This window comes from Lottia gigantea (assembly GCF_000327385.1).
Source record: "Lottia gigantea unplaced genomic scaffold LOTGIsca_27, whole genome shotgun sequence".
Lineage (NCBI taxonomy): Eukaryota > Metazoa > Mollusca > Gastropoda > Lottiidae > Lottia > Lottia gigantea.
The window spans coordinates 1,738,283-1,759,849 of NW_008708846.1; the positions used below are offsets into that span (position 1 = coordinate 1,738,283).

General features: G+C 32.8%; 1 protein-coding gene across 1 annotated transcript; it reads left to right on the forward strand.

Annotated features, from left to right (window-relative positions):
• Positions 1-2,197: 2,197 nt before the first annotated feature.
• Positions 2,198-2,425, forward strand: LOTGIDRAFT_89523 (hypothetical protein; the record flags this gene model as incomplete). The annotated part of the gene is made up of 1 exon (XM_009056201.1): positions 2,198-2,425. A coding segment is annotated over one exon (228 nt), but the record flags the coding sequence as incomplete, so codon positions are not given.
• Between the last annotated feature and the right edge of the window lie 19,142 nt (positions 2,426-21,567).

Sequence of the window (21,567 nt, forward strand, 5' to 3'; positions counted from 1 at the left end):
GAATTGTGGGATATCGAAACTTCAAGTTAAGACCAACCTCATTGGGTTTCGCTTCCAACAATTCCTTAATTTATCAAGAAACGGGTTTTACATGACTTAAAAAGATACGAAAAGGTATCCGCCGTCCCTATAATACTTACTAACATTGCTGTTTCATAATTTTTACGCTTATTTTATTTTTTGCAGCTATTCTATACGTCTAGAAATGTACAACAGTTTAATGGAAGAATACATATTATTATGCTTTAAGTGTTTTATTCTAACTATAGTCCATTATCGCTGTAAAGCCAAAAGTCACAAAAATGTAAATAAAATCTTTTTGTAAAGATAAGTTAATATAAAATACAAAAATACCGCCCCTCCCCCTCTTATAGATAGTCTACAAAACAACATAAAATAATATCAAAAGGCTATCAAAATAAAAAGCATGAGCGGGTCTGTTATATTTTCTTCCTTCTTTTTTGGCACATCGCGATTCTACTTCTTATTATTTATTTGTTATACTCTTGTATACTTTTGTGGGTTTTTCAGAATAGATTTTTGATAATGAGTTAACAATACTAATTAAAATCAAATAAAAGCGGAAACCATTAATTAAATAACGGTACAGAACGAAGATTTTTTCTTTTCTTTCGAATCTGAAGAAAAAAAAATTAAGAAAATATTACTTAATTATTAAAGAGATCGATCAAGGTAAAAAAATCGTCGTTTAAGTATCTGAGAGGTCCCACTCGTATACAATTACAATAATCGAAATGCCTTGATCAAATCTAATTGCTGATGTGGGTCTCAGACCGAGCAGAAGCCATACTAACAAAATTGCCAATGTTTCAGTACCACAAATAATCTGAGCACTGACTGAATTTAAAATTGATTTTAATGATTGACCAATTAGATGACTGGAACATTAAAATCGTCTTAAGTTAAGTTTTCAAGAATAAGGACCCTGTTATAGTCAATTAAGTTAATGTACAATCGTCCTCAGGCTTTTGTTAAGATATCACTTGTAAAATTGTATATATATAAGCATAATGTAATGTATTAAAAATTATGATAATTGCTGTACAATATTGACCAAATTCAAATTTTTTGGACGATTTGACACTGGACCAAAATACTCATGGCGTCATGTTATGCATATCCATGTTCTTAATGACCATAATGTTGCGTATATTTTAGATCTGACTAGTAAAAATGAATTATGAAATGAATAATGATAAACAAAATTAAACTGTCTAATTTGGGTTTTTTAAATGTAATCAACAGGGGGCTTTAGTTTAATTAGTCAGATTGAGAATGCAACAAGACACCTTTATCTAAATATATTAATTAATTAGACATAGTTCTTGCAGATCACTGAATTCTGAATCAAATTAAACTCCGTGTTATTGTAGTCTTCAGTTTATTGCAAATTGCAAACAAAGGTAATGGCAATCTGAGTGTCATTATAGTGTTCTTTCTCAATCGATAGACGAAATTGAAACATGTCTATATTACACATCTAATTAATCAAATTATTCAATAATCAATTATTCTTACCTTTTTTTGATTTTGATTTTGAGTCATCTTTTTTATTCTCAGCCGAGGTTTCAGCTTTAGTCGCTGGCGTCTCATTTGAAACAGTGGCCGGTTTTGCTGAGGTATCTGTATCTTTAGTAATAAAATGATAAGCTTAGAATTAAAACTTTTAAAAAAGGTGAGGCGTTTAGTTTTAAGTATTTCACGCTCACAAAAACTGATAAAAAAAAACCCGGGTGATTCCTTTACTTGTTTTCAACAGAAAGCATTAGTTTTATGAGTTACCGGTACCGGTAAAAGGAAAATGTGGCCCTTTTAATCCTTATTTTTCTTACCTTGTTTAGATTTTGTTTCATCTTTTTTATTTTCATCCGATGTTTCATTTTTAGTAACTGGTTTCTCATTTGAAATGGTTACCGGATTTGCCAGGGTATCTTCATCTTTGACTTTGGCTTCTTCCACAGAAGGTTTTGCATTATCTTGTGCCTCCGAAGTTTGTTGTGTTGATTCTTCTTGAGATTGAGGATCAGTTTTAGGAGCTTCGGCTTCTGTTATTGGAACTGTAGATGGATCCGGCAATTGTTCCTTCTGTGGCACTTGCTCCGGCTCGGTCTCTTTTTCGATTTTCGCCTCTTTATCATGTGTAGGCTCTGATGTCGCTTCATTGCCTTTATGACCAGAATCAGATTCTCCAGTTTTCTCGGATTCTCCAGTTTTCTCGGATTCTCCTGTTTTCTCGGATCCTCCTGTTTTCTCAGATTCTCCTGTTTTGTCGGATTCTCCTGTTTTCTCAGAATCTCCCGTTTTTTCGGATTCTCCCGTTTTCTCGGATTCTCCTGTTTTCTCGAATTCTCCTGTTTTCTCAGATTCTCCTGTATTCTCGGATTCTACTGTTTTCTCGGATTCTCCAGTTATTGTGGTTTCCGGTTTCTCTACTGGTTCATTGGTTTGATCAGTATTTGCGACTGGCTGTTCATCCGACATCTTATTCTGTAAAATATATTAAGTATATAGTTCGGGTACAAAGATGTTGATACTGGAGAAATTTAAAGAGTTGATGAAGTCAAAGATGAAGAGCCGCGTATGCTATAGTATAAGAGATGGCGATGCTTGATGATAATGGCGATGATTATGACGTGATAGCAATTGTGTTTGTATCAAGTCATAGTGTTCATGGTGATAATAATGACGTTAAAAATCTTCAAAGGCCAAGTCAAGACTTTCCTGAAGATCAATCCAGAAAAAAATAACAAAGGCCTACTTTGATTTTTTAAGCCCTATTTATCGTTGTTAGACTGTTGCAGAATCTATGTAATCTTTGTGTATGATTTGTAACAGTCAATAAAATTATATAAGCAACTGTTTGATGGCATGATTAAAACTAAAAAGATAGCTAGCCAGGCAGCTGTCAGAAATGATACAATCTTTATTAACTAAATAACAAATTTTCTCATATCAAAAATCATCATAAGATTAATTAAACAAAATATTGTCAAATTCGATATCAGTCAGATACAAACTGTAACCTCTGTCGTGTCTACAAGGCAAATTTGACGCGTTTTTACTAAGTCAAGGGCAATAACTCCAAAAACCGTCTGATTTAAATGATATTCGAACTTGACCGAGATTTCACCATCATATATATGCATACCTTGTTTCATCAAGATCGGATAAAAAATATGTAGCCTCCATCGTGTTTAACTAAATGTCAAGGGCAATAACTCCAAAACCATTCATTCGATTTTGATCACTTTCGAACTTGACCTAGGTTTTATCAATATATACATGCATACCAAGTTTCATCAAGATCGGATAACAAATGTTGCCTCTAATGTCTTAACAAGCAATGTGGGCGGACGGACGAAGGTGTGGAATTCTCAGAGCGCCAGTGGGGTTCAGTCCCAAATGACACCTAAGTCCACCTTAACCTGTAAACTGTGATATGGAATTTAGCGACTAAACGATAGTGCTGCTTATTTTGTTTTAGTGTTTCATGATCAACACAGTAGCTGTACAAATATTAATTTACATGAAATTCGAAATTTGAACGGAATTATTACATACTTAGACATACTATTGATTATGGTATATTTCCTTGTTAATGTTTTTATTATATGATAAGAATGAAGTTTCTTTTCATGTACATACTTTTGGTAATTAGTCCTTATTGCTGCGTGTACCTTTTCAATCATATTATGTGTCAACAAATGCAAACTAAAGCAAACAGTCAAATAAAAAAAAATGTTCAAATATCACTTTATATTATATGCGATACCACATGATACAGGGTTAAATTTCTGGAACAATAGCATTTATCTAATTGGTATCCTGATTTGTGATTTTTGAAGCAAGTCTGAGAAGAATCACAAGAAACATTTCCGGTTGATTCTTATAAAGTTGACGAAAGATGCCGGGTTTTCCTGCCTCAATTCGGGCATAAGGCGGTTTAAATGACCAAACTGAAATCTTCTGACTTCAACGTAAGTAAGTTGGTCACATGAAATTTTGGTCACCGGAAATATGGTCACAGTAATACGGGCACAAGGTAATTCGGTCAACATTAATGAGGGCACAAACTGATGAATGGAAAATTGATCAACAATTTTTAAAGCAGATCGCACAGGAAAATCATGATCACCATAGGAACTTAGTGCAAGGTTGTAACTGTGACATAATCGTATTAATATAATATAATGTAACTTGAACAATTTAACACTCTAATCTGAAAATTGTTCACCATTAAGTTCACTGGTTTCACTGCTGGTTTAAATGCTGGGGTCTGGAAAAATTCACAATATCAAGCCAAGTCAACGAAAAATCTTTTTCTAAAATCAACAGATTTTCAAATTACAAAGCAGCATATGTTTTAAATGCTTTCCCCTTTTTCTCTTACATCTACCCTATGGAAGACCCTTCCCCGGGGATCTCCTTTTCCAGTCGCAAGATATTGCTTTTTTGTCATCACTTGCTATATTATAATAGTCCTAGAAAACCATGAATATGTAGTCTATGTTTTAAATGCAACGGTCAGGGAAAATTCACAAAATAAAGACAAATTAATTCAAAATCGAAAAACAGAAAATAGAAATTCATAGATAATATATATTTGTCAATAAATTAACATTTTATATCCATAAAAAGAAATTTCATAGCAAATCTTCAATAAAAAATAAATGTAAATCAAATTTTATAACAAATAAATCGATGTGGTTTTTAAGCGTATGTTTTGGGGTACTCGCAACCTTAACACAGTCTTTTTATAGTGAAAGAGATTAAGCCTATTTCTGTAGAAGACTAAACTTGTAAATATTAAACAATTGTTCGTGCGACCAGTTGGTTTGTCGCTATAATGTAACTTGAACAATTTAACACTCTAATCTGAAAATTGTTCACCATTAAGTTCACTGGTTTCACTGGTTTTACAGTTTGATTGATTGCTTCATATATTAAACTCAGTATAAAGTTTTAATTCTGATTGGATGAATATTCAAACAAACCAATCAGAAGTTCAGTATTTCAAATCAGAATCTACAATAATCGGACTCCGATGAGCATCAAACAGGCTGTGTGAACACTAATCTCTTCAATACTAAGGTGAACACTTTTCACCTATTCTGTTGTTCAACAGATTCAAATCTTTTTCAGTTAACTGCGCAGTTAGATCACACTGCTATTACGAAAAAAATTTAAAATATGGAACTTTTGGGGTAGGTTTTAATGATTGTATTTTATGAATTTGAATTCAGACCATTATATTTTAATTTATGTAAATGTCTCTCAAGAAGCTGAGCATTACGTTTCGTTGTTAATGAACTTCAAGTATATCTGTACATCGGCCCCAATGACACGGAAGCCTTTAGTTTGGGGAGTAGATTTATATGATCTTGATCTACATTCCACATCAAAATTTCATATTTCTTTTATTGTGTATAATACTGCATGACGTTAATGGTCATTATAAGCCCAGTTATTGTCTGAGCAAAGTAAAATGTTTTTTGAATTTTTCCTATTATTTTTAAGGGAATTGGAATATCAGCCTCAAAATATAACTGATAGTCTTAGAATGTCTTTGCGTTGATGAAAATATAAGCATAAGCACACATTATGGCTTCAAAATTTGTTTTCACAGAGGATAATATTTTCAGTCAAAATTTGTGACTTCTTGGGGATGAAATTTTTAAAAGAGAAATGGGTTTCTTTTCAATGTACAAATTTCATTTTTATCATAACGCTAAGAAATTCCAAGACTAACGGAACTATTTTGAGACTGATATTCCAATTCTCTTCGAAAATATCTTAAAAATTCAAAAAACTTTTTACTTTGCTCAGACAATAGAAGCTGGGGATTTGTATCTCAGATTTTTTTTCAAGTACAAAATCTAAATAATTTTTTTATGTCAACCCAAATGGAACAAAATAAAAAAAATATACGAAGAAGATAGAGTTTATAATTCAAGAAAAATATCGAAGAAAACACAGAATATAAGACAACTACTACCCATAGGGGATTGTAAGTGTGCTCTTATTCTAAACATGTCAAAAATTCATTATTAGTGATAGAAAACCACACCAACCACCCGAGATCAAATCACAATATTGAATGACCAATGTCTCGTACAAACAATCGCTAAAAGTGTACTTGCAAGAAACATTATACGATAGAAAGTATCTAAATAACTGTTCATAATCATAAAATTATTTAAACGTCTAGAAATTGGTCATTGAACAAAAAAAAAATCATTTCATTTGATTAGTCCAGTGGGTTGCAAAACTGTGAGACATATAACATTGTTGCAATGCATTTGCCCAAATGTTGACATATTTTATTCTGTTGCTTCTACTGTGTTATAGTTGCGTGATTTAAAATTTGTTTGAAAAAGGGATATAGATTCTTAAAATATATCCATACACATACAAACAGGATAGTATATTCTTATTTCAGTGATCGTATCCTGCGATATTAGTTAACTCGAAACAGACTTTAACTTGCCAACTTGTTCCTTAGAGATCCACAGAATAGAGAACTGTATTCAGGTAAGTGGTGAGATTCTTTCTTCAAAACTCAATACATTATTCAAACACAATACATCACACACACAAATCAATACATTATTCAAACACAATACATCATACACAAACTCAATACATTATTCAAACACAATACATCATACACAAACTCAATACATTATTCAAACACAATACATCATACACAAACTCAATACATTATTCAAACACAATACATCACACACAAACTCAATACATTATTCAAACACAATACATCACACACAAACTCAATACATTATTCAAACACAATACATCATACACAAACTCAATACATTATTTAAACACAATACATCATACACAAACTCAATACATTATTCAAACACAATACATCACACACAAACTCAATACATTATTCAAACACAAAACCATTATTTTATACGTATCCCAAACCCAATATCGTATACATGTACACATCTCAAACACAATGCGTAATTCAAAACAAAACACAATACATTATACATATCTCAAACACAATACGTAATTCAATACAAAACACAATACATTATACATATCTCAAATACAATACAATTAGGCATATATTAAACCCAATGCAATATACATATTTGACTATATTAATAACAAAATATTCCCACTGTTCAGAACGTTTGTTTAAAGAAGTGTACATAGGTTCATTAATGATGGAAAGCTTTTCAGTTTAACACAACGTTTGGTTTTAGCTCTGCTATCAATTGACCAGGATATTTTGTAGTTTCCAGTTTAAGTTGCCAAATGTGCTTCGGTGCTAGTTTAAAAATTACGATGTTTAAACGACTGCCTGTAGTTGTCAAATCTTGGTTTAAATGTGCTTTCAGTCAGTCCCTGATATGTTTTATGTTCATTGTGTCTGTGTTTGTGACTCCTGTCTTGTATATTATATCTCAATGTGTTATACATATTTCAGAATAAAGTCAGATATTATACTGAAAATGATAAGGATCTGAGAAATATGAAAACTGATGACAGAGTTATCGATTTCACGCAACATCTCTTCTGGATATATACAATGGGTATTTGGACGATTTCTGTTGCATTGAATCATTGTAATTATGTTAAGATTTACAACTGATTGTTAGAGCAACCTTAATATCATACAAAGCTATCAGCGAAATTTAACTTTCATTTAGACCATATAATCCAAAAATATAAAAAAGAGACAGTTTCTGAAAAAATAATGTAATTGATTATCATTTCCAAATTTTATATAAGTACCAAATGAAGTTTTACAATTGTTTTTGACCGACTATAAAATACAACATAGAAATTTATGCATTCCACTGAAGGTATGAAGTTGGAGTGAGAAGTTTGAAATAAACAGGAGAGGGTATATTTACTATAAAAGAATTTGGGATACACTAGGATTCGATTTCCAACATATAACATTACTGAAGATACATCCTTGATACCAATCTATTTAGTTTGTCTGATGGGGTTTTTAGTAATTGGGCTGAATTTCTGTATGATTAATGCCTTAAGACTAGATGGTTTTAGATGTAGTTCACATTTGACTTGAGAAGAAATCATTGTACAACCTCTATTTTATCAATTCTTATTAAAAACAGAATAATCTTCAGTGTAATTTTCACTATTACTGATAAAAAAAAGTATTTAAAATAAGTGTAACCAAAATCATTATTTTTGATCATTGATCACTGAAAGGAAGAAAGTAGATTCTGGTTGAGATTAAATCAGGCAGGTGTGTGGACTTAGTCGTAGTCTACGATATCTAGTCTATAAGGATCACAAATGAACAATTATGAAGCCCAAAAGAGGCATAGGAGCTAAGCCAACGAGCTCCGGGTCTTGGTATCTGGCCATGATCTTTGAAGTAAGCAACATGATGTAAATATATATTGCAGGTAAGCAATTGGTTCCACTACCTAGGACGTGGTCCTAAAAGCTGTACACCTCCTAGGTTATCCTACCTTGGACGCAGTCCCGAAAGTCGAGCTACTTCAAATCCCAGTTGACCGCATCTAATCCCGCTTTATTCGTGTCCGAACGTTGAAACTATTGTCACCAAGTTGTTTCTAGAGGTTCTTATCTAATTTTCCGGAATGGAATAGACAGAACTGGCATCTTGGTTTATATCTTGAATGGCTTCCCTTCATTTTGGTTACACATTGCAAATTATCTTTTATGCTTTGTCAATCATTTTGCAGCGTGAACAATCAAAGCTGTTATTAAAATAGGCTTCGAACAAAGCTTTCGTGAAATCATAAAAGTTTAGTTACTACTCTTGATCATCTGGTGCAAAAGTACGTTTCTCAGAGAAATTCAGCCTCAGTTACAGAAAACCCTTGTTTTATAATCCAAATTAACTCTTTTTGTAAAAGACAAGCAAAATTGATTGGTATCAAGGATATAGCTTTATCATTGTTGTATGAAGGAACATCTAAGTTTCTTCTATTTAAATATATTGTTTTCCTTCTTATTTATAACTTCTTACTGTATTCATTCTTACGTTCATGGATAGATAGACAGAAGATCTGTTTTCCATGTTGTATTTTGCAAGGATACAAAAACATGTTGTTTCATTCTTGTTGAAATTCATTATCTCCATAATTGATAAATATAACTCGCATATGAAAAATTGCCTATTAAGCTTTGGTAAAAAATCATGAGATGAAACCATTTTCTACGTAGTATTATAAGTAGCGTAACCCATTTTATATAATATAATATAGAGAAATCTAATAACATTTATCAATCAAATGCTTTAACCAATTAGTTGTTACCAGACTTTAGCATTGTCAATTTACCTAGTTTAAACATTCCTTAAGTGAAATAAAACTAGGTTTACCTTATATTTTTAGCTGCATAGAAGCATACCTTAAATTACGTAAGTCCAATTAAATTTGGAGAAAATAAATGGACGAATCTCACTTGCGCGCATGATACTCAATTTTAAATTTGAAAAATTAAACAGCTTTATTATTACACAAACTCTTTTCTCCATAAAACAGGGTTGGTCGGTTTTAACCAGGGGGTTTGACCACCTAAAGGTCGAAACTTTTTCCTACCTACTTGGTTCAGATACTTGCTGCAGATGAAAAACTCGCATTAAATTTAAAAACAAGTCAGTGTATGCACAATATTTAATGAGAGTTTTTCATCTGCAGCAAGTATCTAAACCAAGAAAGTAGGAAGGCTTAGAAGACATCAACACAAGTTTGTAGTATAGTGTCTTTCTGTTATGGTGAGAGTTTTCCCATGGTTTAAATATGGGGTTTGGAATTATAGAGTGTAACATCGCGGTTAAGCAATGCTACTGGGTTAGACCTATTTGTATGCTCAAGTGTTCTCGCCTAAACAGAAGTCTATTGTTTTGAATAAAGTATGATTGTATAAGTCCTGTTATGCCTAGCGCGGTCAACCTAATCACTAATAAGCTTGTATAGTTGAGGCATAGTCGGAACAGGAGAAAACTTAATTTGCTTCACAATTGTATTTTACAATTCTTGTTAAAGAGAAGAACCAAATAAATAAATACCTTACAAATGTCATGTGTACTTTGAGGGATTCAATGTTATAAATGGTGTGCACCACCCAAGACCTAGTTTTGGTGTTCGACTTTTTAATGGCTCGATATTATTTATCCTTCTGGATTACAAGTAGGCGTATATTTAGGCCTGCACATTTGGGAGAATCAAACCCTCGCCGAAATTTAAAAGTTTATGTAAAAGCGGAATGAACCTTAGTTTAAGTGAGAATAGGGTCTGTAAGAGATTATCACATTGGAGATGTCCAAATAAATGTCGAATATATTTGATGGTCAGGTTATTTATCAATTAACTTCATTCTTACTTCAGTGTCCCATAATAATTGGTGAGGCTGGTGGATACACTGACTTAATTTTTGATTTCGGGGAAGGGAGGGTTTGATTCTCCCAAATGTACAGGCCTAGGATGGAGCCGACACTATTTCAGACTACCGAATTAGTCTATGAAAACTCGCTGGAACATGCAATTTCTTCAAAGTTTCATAAGAGAACCTATGAAACACACCAGTCTAACAATTTTCACACCATAAACATTAAAAATTCCAAAAGATAGCTTGCCAGTCAGCAGCTGTCAGAAATGATTAAGTCTTTAGAGACTTGAAAATGAATTTTAAAACTTAATCTTAAAGATAATTTATAAGTAAAGACAATAGCTAAAAATATTTTATCAAATTATATACAAATTGAAACATAAACTAAATCTTACGAACGTCTTTTGGGCACAACAAATCGGAAATTTTGTGACGAATCGTAATTTTTACATGAAAGTCAATATGGCCCTACTTGCATCAAATTTGGCTTGTAGGCATGATCATTATATTAAGTCAAAGGTAATAACTCCTAAACCAAATTTGAACTTTCCCGCGGGCGTATGAATAAATGTTAGCGGGATGACCATCTAAATACTGTTTTATCAAGAACTGGTAGGAAATCAATATACTTCTTCTATTCTTCCACACTTCGATAATTGTGACATTTGGGATGTTGTACTGTCGAATTAACAAACAAATTAGTACATTGGCCCACAAAAAAATTAAATCTTGCATTGCCGCATTCGTCTACCTTGTAGTGACCTAAGCGGTCATAAGTGTTACATTTAGATGCATGCCGTTATCATACCGCTCAAACCTACAAGTTTGATGACCTAATACTGATGCTTATTTGTTAAGTCATTTAACCTGAGATATGGTCACTTACAAATTTTTATGTAGCGGCCATCAAGAAATCCACGATGGCTTTCAATTTTATTTTGGAAATGTGGACGTATATTGTCGTCGCCCTTGGCCGTCCGTCCGTCCGTTCGTTCACATTTCTTGTAGGGGCGATAGAGGCTTATATCCGATCTTGATGAAACTTGGTATGCATGTATATATATATGAGATCTCGCTCAAGTTTGAAATTGGTATTAATTGGATGACCGGTTTCAGAGTTATTGCCCTTGACTTGGTAAAACGCGTCAAATTTGGTTGATAGGCACAACAGAGACTACAATTTTTATCTGATCTTAATAAGAAAGGTACATGATATATATATAGCTTGTATAATAAATTAGTTATAAATTCATTACATATTTTTTCATTTACGAGGCTTTATTTGAATTTCATTATTTTTGTATCGTTTTCCAGACATTTATATATTCTAATTGATTTTTAGTTTTGAATCTCATATTTTTTAAATTGATGCATATTTTGTAATTTCATTTAGCATTAATTTAAAGTAAGGTGGGTTTACAAGACATTTTGCACATTTATAGATATAATATTTACATATCAAAAGTATCATATTGATAACATTATTATATTTATGATTGATAGTTCCAAGAATGATATTAACATCATTGAGTTCTATAAATATGTCAGCATTAAATATTAGATGGACATAACTTTCTACATGATTTTTACAAACAGTACAAGGGTCACAGTCACTAGCACATATTAATTTTAGATACGACTTTGATCCACAGAGTATTACCTTTAATCAATATTGAAACCATTGTAATTTCGAATCCCTGGTTGTTCTAAATATATTACTGAAAATATTTTACCACATTAAAATCTCATCTGGTAAGTTCTGATTCCTTTTGACAGTGGCTTTTGGAATGATATTATGATTAATTAAAGAATTATAAATATCGGCACACCCCTTTTGATTTTTTAGTATACAGATTAAACTGGTCGGCATAAAAGCTCTGACAATTTCAGATTTAGTCTTTTCGATAATTATATTTTTTCGTTTTATAAAAAGTTTTACACAGTTTATAAACCCTTGATATGTCAGAAATGAGATATTTAGAATTTCCAGTGCAGCTTCTTTATTATTATCAATTTTATTTAAGAAATGAATCAAATACATCTTTCCAAAATTTGTTTTTTGTATCTTTTTGTAATTCAACAATAAATTGACTTCCACAATTACATAAATAATTTAAGAAATTATCACCATAATCAGCATTTCATATACTAATCCAAGGTTGTGATGGTTTAAATAATTTTTTTATCCACGTGCATTTTAGAGCAGCGGTCGTGATGATAGACTACTTTACTATATTCTTTGTTTCCGATCCATACAATTCTGGTTTTTGAACTATTTATTTTTAGACCCCAGAGTTTAGAGAAAAAATCAATCGTGTCGAGAGAAGCAAACAGTGATTGTTTAGAACCACAAAGAAATGAAGTTGTTTCATCAGTATATTGTGATATATTTTTACTATTTTTTTTTCTGCCCATAAAATAAAGATGTACGGTGAAATGGGGTCACCCTGACGGAATTTTCTCAATAAATTGAAATAGTTTGAACAATGACCATTTTGTATTTGACTAGCTTGCATATTAGAGTTAAGAACTTTAATCCAGTTTTGTATAACCTTTCCAAATTCGAAAAATTGTACTACTTTATTTATGAAGGACCATGCAACCGAATCAAAGGCATTTTCAAAATCAATAAGAACTAATAAACCAGAAATCTAGCCAGCTTGGTTTTTGGGATTACTCTTACGCTAGGGGTTATCCCTAGCTTTAATTGTGGATTTAATATGCGATAGTAATCAATCAAATTGCATTCAGACATGAATTTTAAAACATTTAGGATTATCTATATGCAAGTAATTAAACGTATTCAGACATTCATGGATATTTTGAAAAAAGTTCGGTTTATCTGTATTTGACTTTGAATAATTTATACGGACCATTCGTAAATTATCAATACTTAAATCTAGTAGGCCTGCTATAAAATTACCTTCACTCCCTCTGATGGAATCGTATATTTTATATTCAAAAGTATTGTTAAGTAAAATTGCAAATCCCCTAGAATTTAAGGTGTGGGCACTAAAGATGCCGTTATAGCCCAACACTTTTGAATATTCTGCGTATTTATATAACATTGTTATATAATGATTGTATTTGTTAACTTCTGGTAGATGTATCTACTTATTTTTATATTTTTAAAATTTTATATCTAACGTCGTTTGGTGCGTCAGATGGAGGATTTAACTCAGGTCTTCAAAGTTTTCTACTTTAGTTCTAGCTTTTCCTTTCATCTTGGCATATACAGATCCATTATAGAACCATGCTGATTCGATTTCTTGTTGTTGTTAAAGTCTACTGATCAGTCCAATATTTAAAGATGTGACATCATCAAATATCTTCATATTGTTTTAGAAAAATTTAGCACGATGCTAATTTCCAAATTTTTGAATTTTACAATAACAGTCTTAGGATTGTCAGCATATCTTGACAGAAGTTGATGAGCAGCTATCAGATCATGTTCACATAGTTTTATACCAGTAATTTTTTCAAAGACGTTCATTATCTCTACAGACAATCTGACGTCAGCAGCGGCTTGAAAATTCAGAATTTTAATATTTGTTTTTCTGCTATAATTTCCAAGTCATTTTGGTCATCATTGAGTCCATTTTGTCTTTTAAATTATGTATCACATCACCTACATAAGTGGGTCTTTGTGTAGAGAGTCATCGTTTTATGTTGCAGTCTGATTGGTTGATTCCATGCCACTGGATCGTGTAATTCGCTTCACTGCACATTTAGAGAGTTATAGTTTGTAAACACAATCAGCTATTCATTATGTACTTTCTTTTTTTGATGAGATCTCAGTCAAATTCGAAATTGGTAATAATTGGATGAATAGCCTTTTAGTTCTTGCGCTTGACTTTGAAAAAACGCGTCAAATTTGCCTTGTAGGCGAGATAGAAGCTACCGTTTTTATCCGATGTTGATGAAACTTGGTATGCATGTATGTATTACTGAGATCTCAGTCAAGTTAGAAATTGGTAATAATCGGATGAATAGTTTCAGGTTTTTGCCTTGACTTTTAGATGACTTTAACATTATTTGAAAATTCATTATTAAGCCACTAAAGATTTTGTTATCATTTCTGACAGCTGGTAGTGGGCGTATGTTACCTTCCCTGGAGCTATCTTTTAATTCTGCAGCCATTGAAAATATTAAATGCCTATTCATTAAGTACATTTTGGTTTGGTACATTTGTCGGGCTAATAACGCTAATGTCACTAAGGAAGCCATGTAATAATTACATAATTCTGTATTTTACATGGGCCAAAGTTCGGTCGAATATAGACCCTTAAGCAACTGCAGTTTCTACCTGTAGTTGAAAAATTGCCAGTCATGCATGTTAGAGGGACTGACATGGAAAAGCATCTGGTCCTGTCCTCATTGCACCCTGCATGGCGCTGCCCGTCTTCATTAGCCCACATGGTGCAGAAAAGTAGGACGTAAAACTCCATTCATTTCATTTCTGTTGGTCGAAGTGCTCAGTCTATACATTGCTCCTACAACTACTTCTAAATGTCATTATATAAATGTACAGTTTTTTTTTGAAAATACATTTACACAAGTACAGACACTAAAATACATATACATGTTTATACATTTATATGAAATATAGCTTGCGCTAAAGCGTTTCTGTCAATTCACTTATAACAATGGCCATGTACTTGTACATTAACAACAGAAGGCGTTAATTTGAACGACTTCATTGGAGACAAATCCCTCTGTGATTCCCTCTATTGCAGTGTCCCCAATAACCGCAATTGCACCCCCCCCCCCTCACAGGTTCTTAACCTGTCGCTAACCTGTCTTAACCGCCAGATTAAGTAATGCTTCGAGAAACAAGCTCCAGGCCTTTAATCTTTAAGTGAAGAGGTGAAAGAAATGGTATATTTTGTAATCCTGGAAGAAACCACCCTTACACGAATTTCGTTCAGGACACTATATTTCCAAATGGCACAAACAGACGGGATACATACAATCAATCATGTTGATCAATATTTAATCTATTTTAAAATGCCACGAAGCCGCATCTGTTGAAACTGCTTCAATATATTCAACATTTTATTATCGACGGATACTTCTCATCTCTGAATATGATTTTATATTGATCAAAGTGATCTATTCCCCTAATTGCGCAATAACACACAGAAACATTTAAGGTACCATCATGCAATGGCCACCTCGTCTAATACAAATTGAAATGGGAAAATTGTGTCAGCAAGTTCATGATTCAAATTGGTTCGATTGGTCATAATGGTCTAATTCATTTCCTTTCCAATATTGTCACGATGATTTTCAAGGTTAAAATACATAAGTAAACGAAATCCTCCTCCGCTGACATGGAAAAAGCGTCTATACGTTCGGATGAGACAATAAACCGATGCCCTGTATGTACAGACTGTGTATTAAATTGGCTATAGTTCAAATATTAGGGGAAGTACAGCTTGAAAGTGGAAGTCTTGAAATGCAATAGAGTAAATATTGGATATGGAAGGTATTGAAATAGTTGAAATAGAGAATAAACATTGACTGAGATAGCTGTTAAAGGATTAGATCGATACAGCCATCGAACGTTATATATCTGTCTTATATCATAATAATCTTTTATAATATATTCTTTGATGACGTAGGGCCTACTGATATAGGGCGTAGGCCTGGGATGTCGTGCATTAGAACTTATTCACACGACCATTTGTTATACGCCCACATGACAATGAAGACGTATATGGCTTTTGCCACATTTCAGGCACAAGAGAGACTACAATCTTTTTATCTGATCTCAATAAGATACCTTGCCAGGCAAGTTAACATACTCCCACTACCAGCTGTCAGAGCCTGAAGTGGTTTAATATGTGAAACCAATCATCCGATTGTTACTAATTTCAAGCTTTACTGAGATCTCATACCAAGTTTCATCAAGATTGTATATGAAATGTAGTCTCTATCAGGACTACAAGCCAAATTAGATGCATTGAATTAATTCAAGGGCAATAACTCCAAAACCTTTCATCCGAGTCTTACCAATTTCAACTTGACTGAGATCTCATCAATATATACATGCATACCAAGTTTCATCGAGATCAGATAAAAACTTTAGCCTCTATCGAGCATACAACAAATGTGGACGGACCGACGGATGGACGGACGGACAGGGGCGACGGCAATATACGGCCACATTTGCACGTGGGCGTATAAAAAACGAGTCATGGAGTCGACAGTTTTTATTTGATCTTGATGAAACTTAGTATGCATGTACATATTTATGAAAACACGGGTCAAGTTCGAAATGGGTAAAAAATTGGATGTTATTGCGTTTCATGTTTTTGAGGGTTTACTTTGTCTTTTCATTATGTGAAAATCCACTGAAGACTTTATTATCATTTCTGACAGTTTGCCGGGCAAGGTAGCATAAGCCCACTGCCATCTTTTTTATATTTGATAACTGTGAATATTGTAAAATGATGCTTTTGAAAGTTGGTCGGTCTCTCAAAGATATATTCATCAAAAGCATCACGGACAAAAACATTATGCCATTATGTTGACGAACATCTAATCGTATATGAAGGGTCATAAAAAGGTCAATTAATTTTCTAAATAATACGTATTAGGATTAGATACAATTCCAAGCCTATCACTCTTAAGTTGGTATTTCAAATCAAAAAAAATAATCTGTAAATTCGATTTATCGACGAAAGTACGAAGTAAAGAAGATTGTTTAGATATAAAATGCAATTTATGGCGTCTTAGATGACAAAGGGTCCATCAAAGACTGTTTTCAAACACTCGCCGTCCCAAACGACGAAAGAAATGAAAACAAAACATCCGTAAAATATGGATTCAAACTGATTAAAAAATGCATAATAGCATTAAATCCATAAATATAATGTCATGAAATGGTAAACTTCAAAAAGTCAGAAGACAGAATCAATTTCACGTATAACTTCCGAGGGTTGCCAAACATAAACAGCCAGATAAAATTTTTATATTTCGTATGAACTTAAATGTGAATATGTACTTGATACTTACCTTATAGGCTGAAATTCTTGAGTTTATATTTCAAACATCAACCAATCAATCTGTTATCGTTATTGAAATGGCAGCATAATTATCTCATGTATAGATATCCATATATTTATGTTGCTATGTTGATATGAAACATCATAGTTGGTAACAAGTCATAATTAATTTAATTATAGATTTTGATTCTCTCATACCATATCAATTGTGTGTAGGCATGGTGCGACAACTCCTTTTTGGAGCGCTAGTTTCATCATGACCATAGCCATATTTATATACCATTCAATGTACATCATCACAAACTTTTTGAAACTAAGTAAATAAACTATTTGAAAATATTCACATCGTTATTAATTTTGATAAAAAAATCCATACACATTAAGGGAAATTGCCTTATGAAATGATACTTGACAATATTCCAGACCAATTGATCATGACGATGCGAAATGGACTTGGTAACTTTGCTTATTTCTCCAGGAAGTTTTGGTCTCGATGGTATTCGATCATTTTTGGGGTGCTTTTTTTTCTCGCGAAATTCGTCTGGTACCTGTGACCACTGTCGAGTACTACCTTAACTTTCGGGGAAAGATCTGGTAAGATCGTTTCAGTCCTCTGAGGGTTGGTTGTTGAAAAAGTGATTGGCCACTGTTTTTATACGTCCTCACATTAATGGGTGAGTATAGTCGTCGCCCCTGTCTGTCAACATTGTTTGTGGACACAATAGTGAGCTGGTTTATTTGACAAAATTTGGTGGGAGTGTTTGTTATCATGTATGGATGAACCTTCTTGAAATTCAGACAAATCGAAAACATTTACATGAGTTATTGCCCTTGTTCTTGAAAACTCTTGAGAAGTCCTCCTTTAAAAGTTATACTTTATGACTTCAAGTTGTGTTGTTCATTACAATATAAGTATAATTAGCATGAGCCTATACAAGTAGGGAAAGGTAGTGCCCAATAGTGAGTCTTAGAGTATCCAATATTAAGACTATCAGTGAAAACTAACTGTACATCTAAGTACTAAAGAATTGGTAATTTAGATCTGACGTATATAAGGCTGCCATTGAAAAAATCATATTAAAATTTGGATATTTTAGGTGACAATGAAATATTATCGAAAGAAAACTTAATTGCGTTTTTGACCTACATAGATTTCTTGACCTTTAGGACATAGGTCAGTCAGGACAAAATGATTGAATGCTGTTATTTTATTATAGCTGGTTTCTTGATGGATTTTAATAAAATTTTGTGTGCATGTTTGTTATCAAGTAAGGATGAACCCTATTGAAAATGAGACAAGTCGAAAAGTATTTGATATGAGTTATTGCCCTTGTTTTTAAAAACGCTTCCAATTTTTAACAATCTAGACGGCACATTTCCCTACATTTTTAAAGAAGCTGGTGAAATTGTATTAATTAAAATCTGACACGCTATTGGATACAAATAGCAGACTACAATATGGTATACAGTAGATATAAGTTGGTTAATTATAGACACAAATTGTAAGTAATAATCTAATGATCTATACATAACCTTTGTAATTTAGTCAAATTTATGCTAGGTAATATTGTTTCTTTTTTTGGTAGCTCAAGTCAAGCTTCCGGACAACTTGGCTACTGTTACCATTATGGGCGTATCACGATGGCCACCGCTACTCTTTAAACATGTTGAAAAAGAGAAGCCGATCCAAATTAAGGGACCTTCACAGTGTTGGACGATAGCACTTGAAGCAGACTTTATGTCGAAATACCTCCAGTCTTATGGAATGCCCCTATTCAGTCAAACGTGCAAAACGTGTCATTTTATATCAGAAACTCACTTTTTCATCAGTATTTCCACTCAGAAAAGGTATCCTATTCAAGAGAAGCTAACATGTGAAATCCCGATCTTAGTTTAATTTGAGATCTGATCTATGTTTGGGCCGCAAACTTAGTGCTTAAGTTATTTTCAGCCTCTCCTATATATTGTTTGGAGCATTTCTTACATGAAATTATGAGAGCCTACAAGAAAAATTCCCCCATGTCTATAAACAAAACATGATTGTTGCATTATACAAAAAAACACATAAATGACAACCTTGTTCTAAAGCCCATTTGGCGGGTCATTATTTTATTTAATTTAAGAGATACAGAAAAAAATCCGCAGCATTTCCTGACCGTTAGTTCCGTTTTCTTAATTAAGTATTTGTTCCATCCTAGGCCTGTACATTAGGGAGAATCAAACCCTCCCGTACACATGTAATCGCAGCTTTATTGTGGAAGGGAAATGTTGTGTTTGCACCGGGTTAATTGAATTTGATTAACTTTATAGGAATAAATTTTTGGGTGATTTCACGAAAATGCTGACGAAGCCTTTACAATCTGTTGCCGAAAAAGAATACCAGTAAAAGGAATTAAAAATCCAAGATATTAATATTTTATTGGAAAATTCACTTTAGAAATTTGCTGTTTATTTTATCATTATGTGTGTGGATTATTTGATTCTGAAAGTGATAATAAAGCTATTGCTGAAATTTTTAGAAATTAAAATAAAAAATACGCTCTGTCAAGTTTGAAATTTTATGGTAGTATTGGGTGTAAAGTACAGATATTTCATAATAAAATACTAGACGCATCAAAAAGGTGAGATTGAAAGAACTGAATTCTATTCCCGTGAAATGTTTGTTTTCTTTGATTGTTAACAACGTGTCGTATAAACTGATTCCCATGGTATTCTGACCAAAGGATACAAGGATGACGTCACAATTGTATTTTGATTTCCGATATAGCCAAAATCACAATTTATCACGACAGTCTGCGAATCAAATTATATAATTTCAATAAGAATCTTTGCCATATCTAGTAACATTAAGCAACACTCGGTGGTGTCAAGAAAATATGGACCTTTTGAACTGCCACCGAATATAAGCTCTCTGGATCCTGTCAGGAAAGTACCACTAATGGATGCATGTAGTCTACCTATCATTATGTACCAAATATAGATCCTACAAATATGTCGACGGATGATTATTTAACATAATATTGAGTAAGAAATAGAAATAGTGTACAGGGAATTTAAAATCACAGTTATCTCCCTGTATACCTGTTCCCAGCGTTCCCTTACAAAACGTTTCAAAACAGGACCATAGCTAATGTCTTCTTTCTATGATGCAAAAATTCTGAAGTCTGTGAAAAGCATAACTTACTTCAGACATCAAATAAACGATATATTTAGCGACATGAAGCCTTATTTGCGAACCTGCAAAGCGTGTCATTTTTTCTCTTCAACAAGTCATATAAGCTTATTAGGCTATGGAGAGCAGACAAGGGAGATTTATGAAAACTGTTGCAAAAGCATGCGTTTAGTTGCCTGTTTAAGTACGGCTGTTTTGAGAATACAGTTCTGCCTCATTTCTCTAACTTGCCCTGTGATCAGATGTCCACCTCAACATTATGAGTTTCAAAAAAATACTTTTGTATTCGCATGGCTGTAGAAAAAAAAATATTGCAATAGAACGTTTCTAATATTTTTTAACTGAACGCAGAGTGGCAAAGTCGTAAATAAATTTTTGTGTATTCGTCCACTTTGTTCCCGAGGCACGCAACTCATTGCTTATTACGTATTTTTGTGTATAATATAACGTCAAGATATTTGTTCACACCCGGTTTCGATCAAAAATATAACACGAGTAATCCAATTTTTAACGTTGTGATAATCAGCATATGGAAAGTTTCAATTCCATAACTTCAAATTGTTTTTGTTGGGATTTTTTCCCCCGCCCCGAACATGCACAAATATTTGGATTGTCCAAATACATCTAAATGATAATGAATTCAATGTGTTCGAATTCTGTCATGAGCTCTTCAACTATATGGTCCTTTAAAAACCACTTGAACATTCAACATCAACTTTAATAAATAACAAAGAAAAAAGAAGGAATACAACGAAGAAAAAATTACAAAGGCGAAATAGCGCAATTGCAGCTGGAATCAATTTGTATCCAATTCCAGTCGTACGAGTGCTGATTCATCGGCCGAACTAATGCCATTACAAAAGCCTTCTTCGTCATACATTGTGACGCGTATCTGAAATGAAAAACAAGAATTGTGTCAAACATAATATAGGAGAACTTAACATTTTCTTGAGAGAGATCTATCTAAGATTCTATGATAATCGTGCCTTTCCT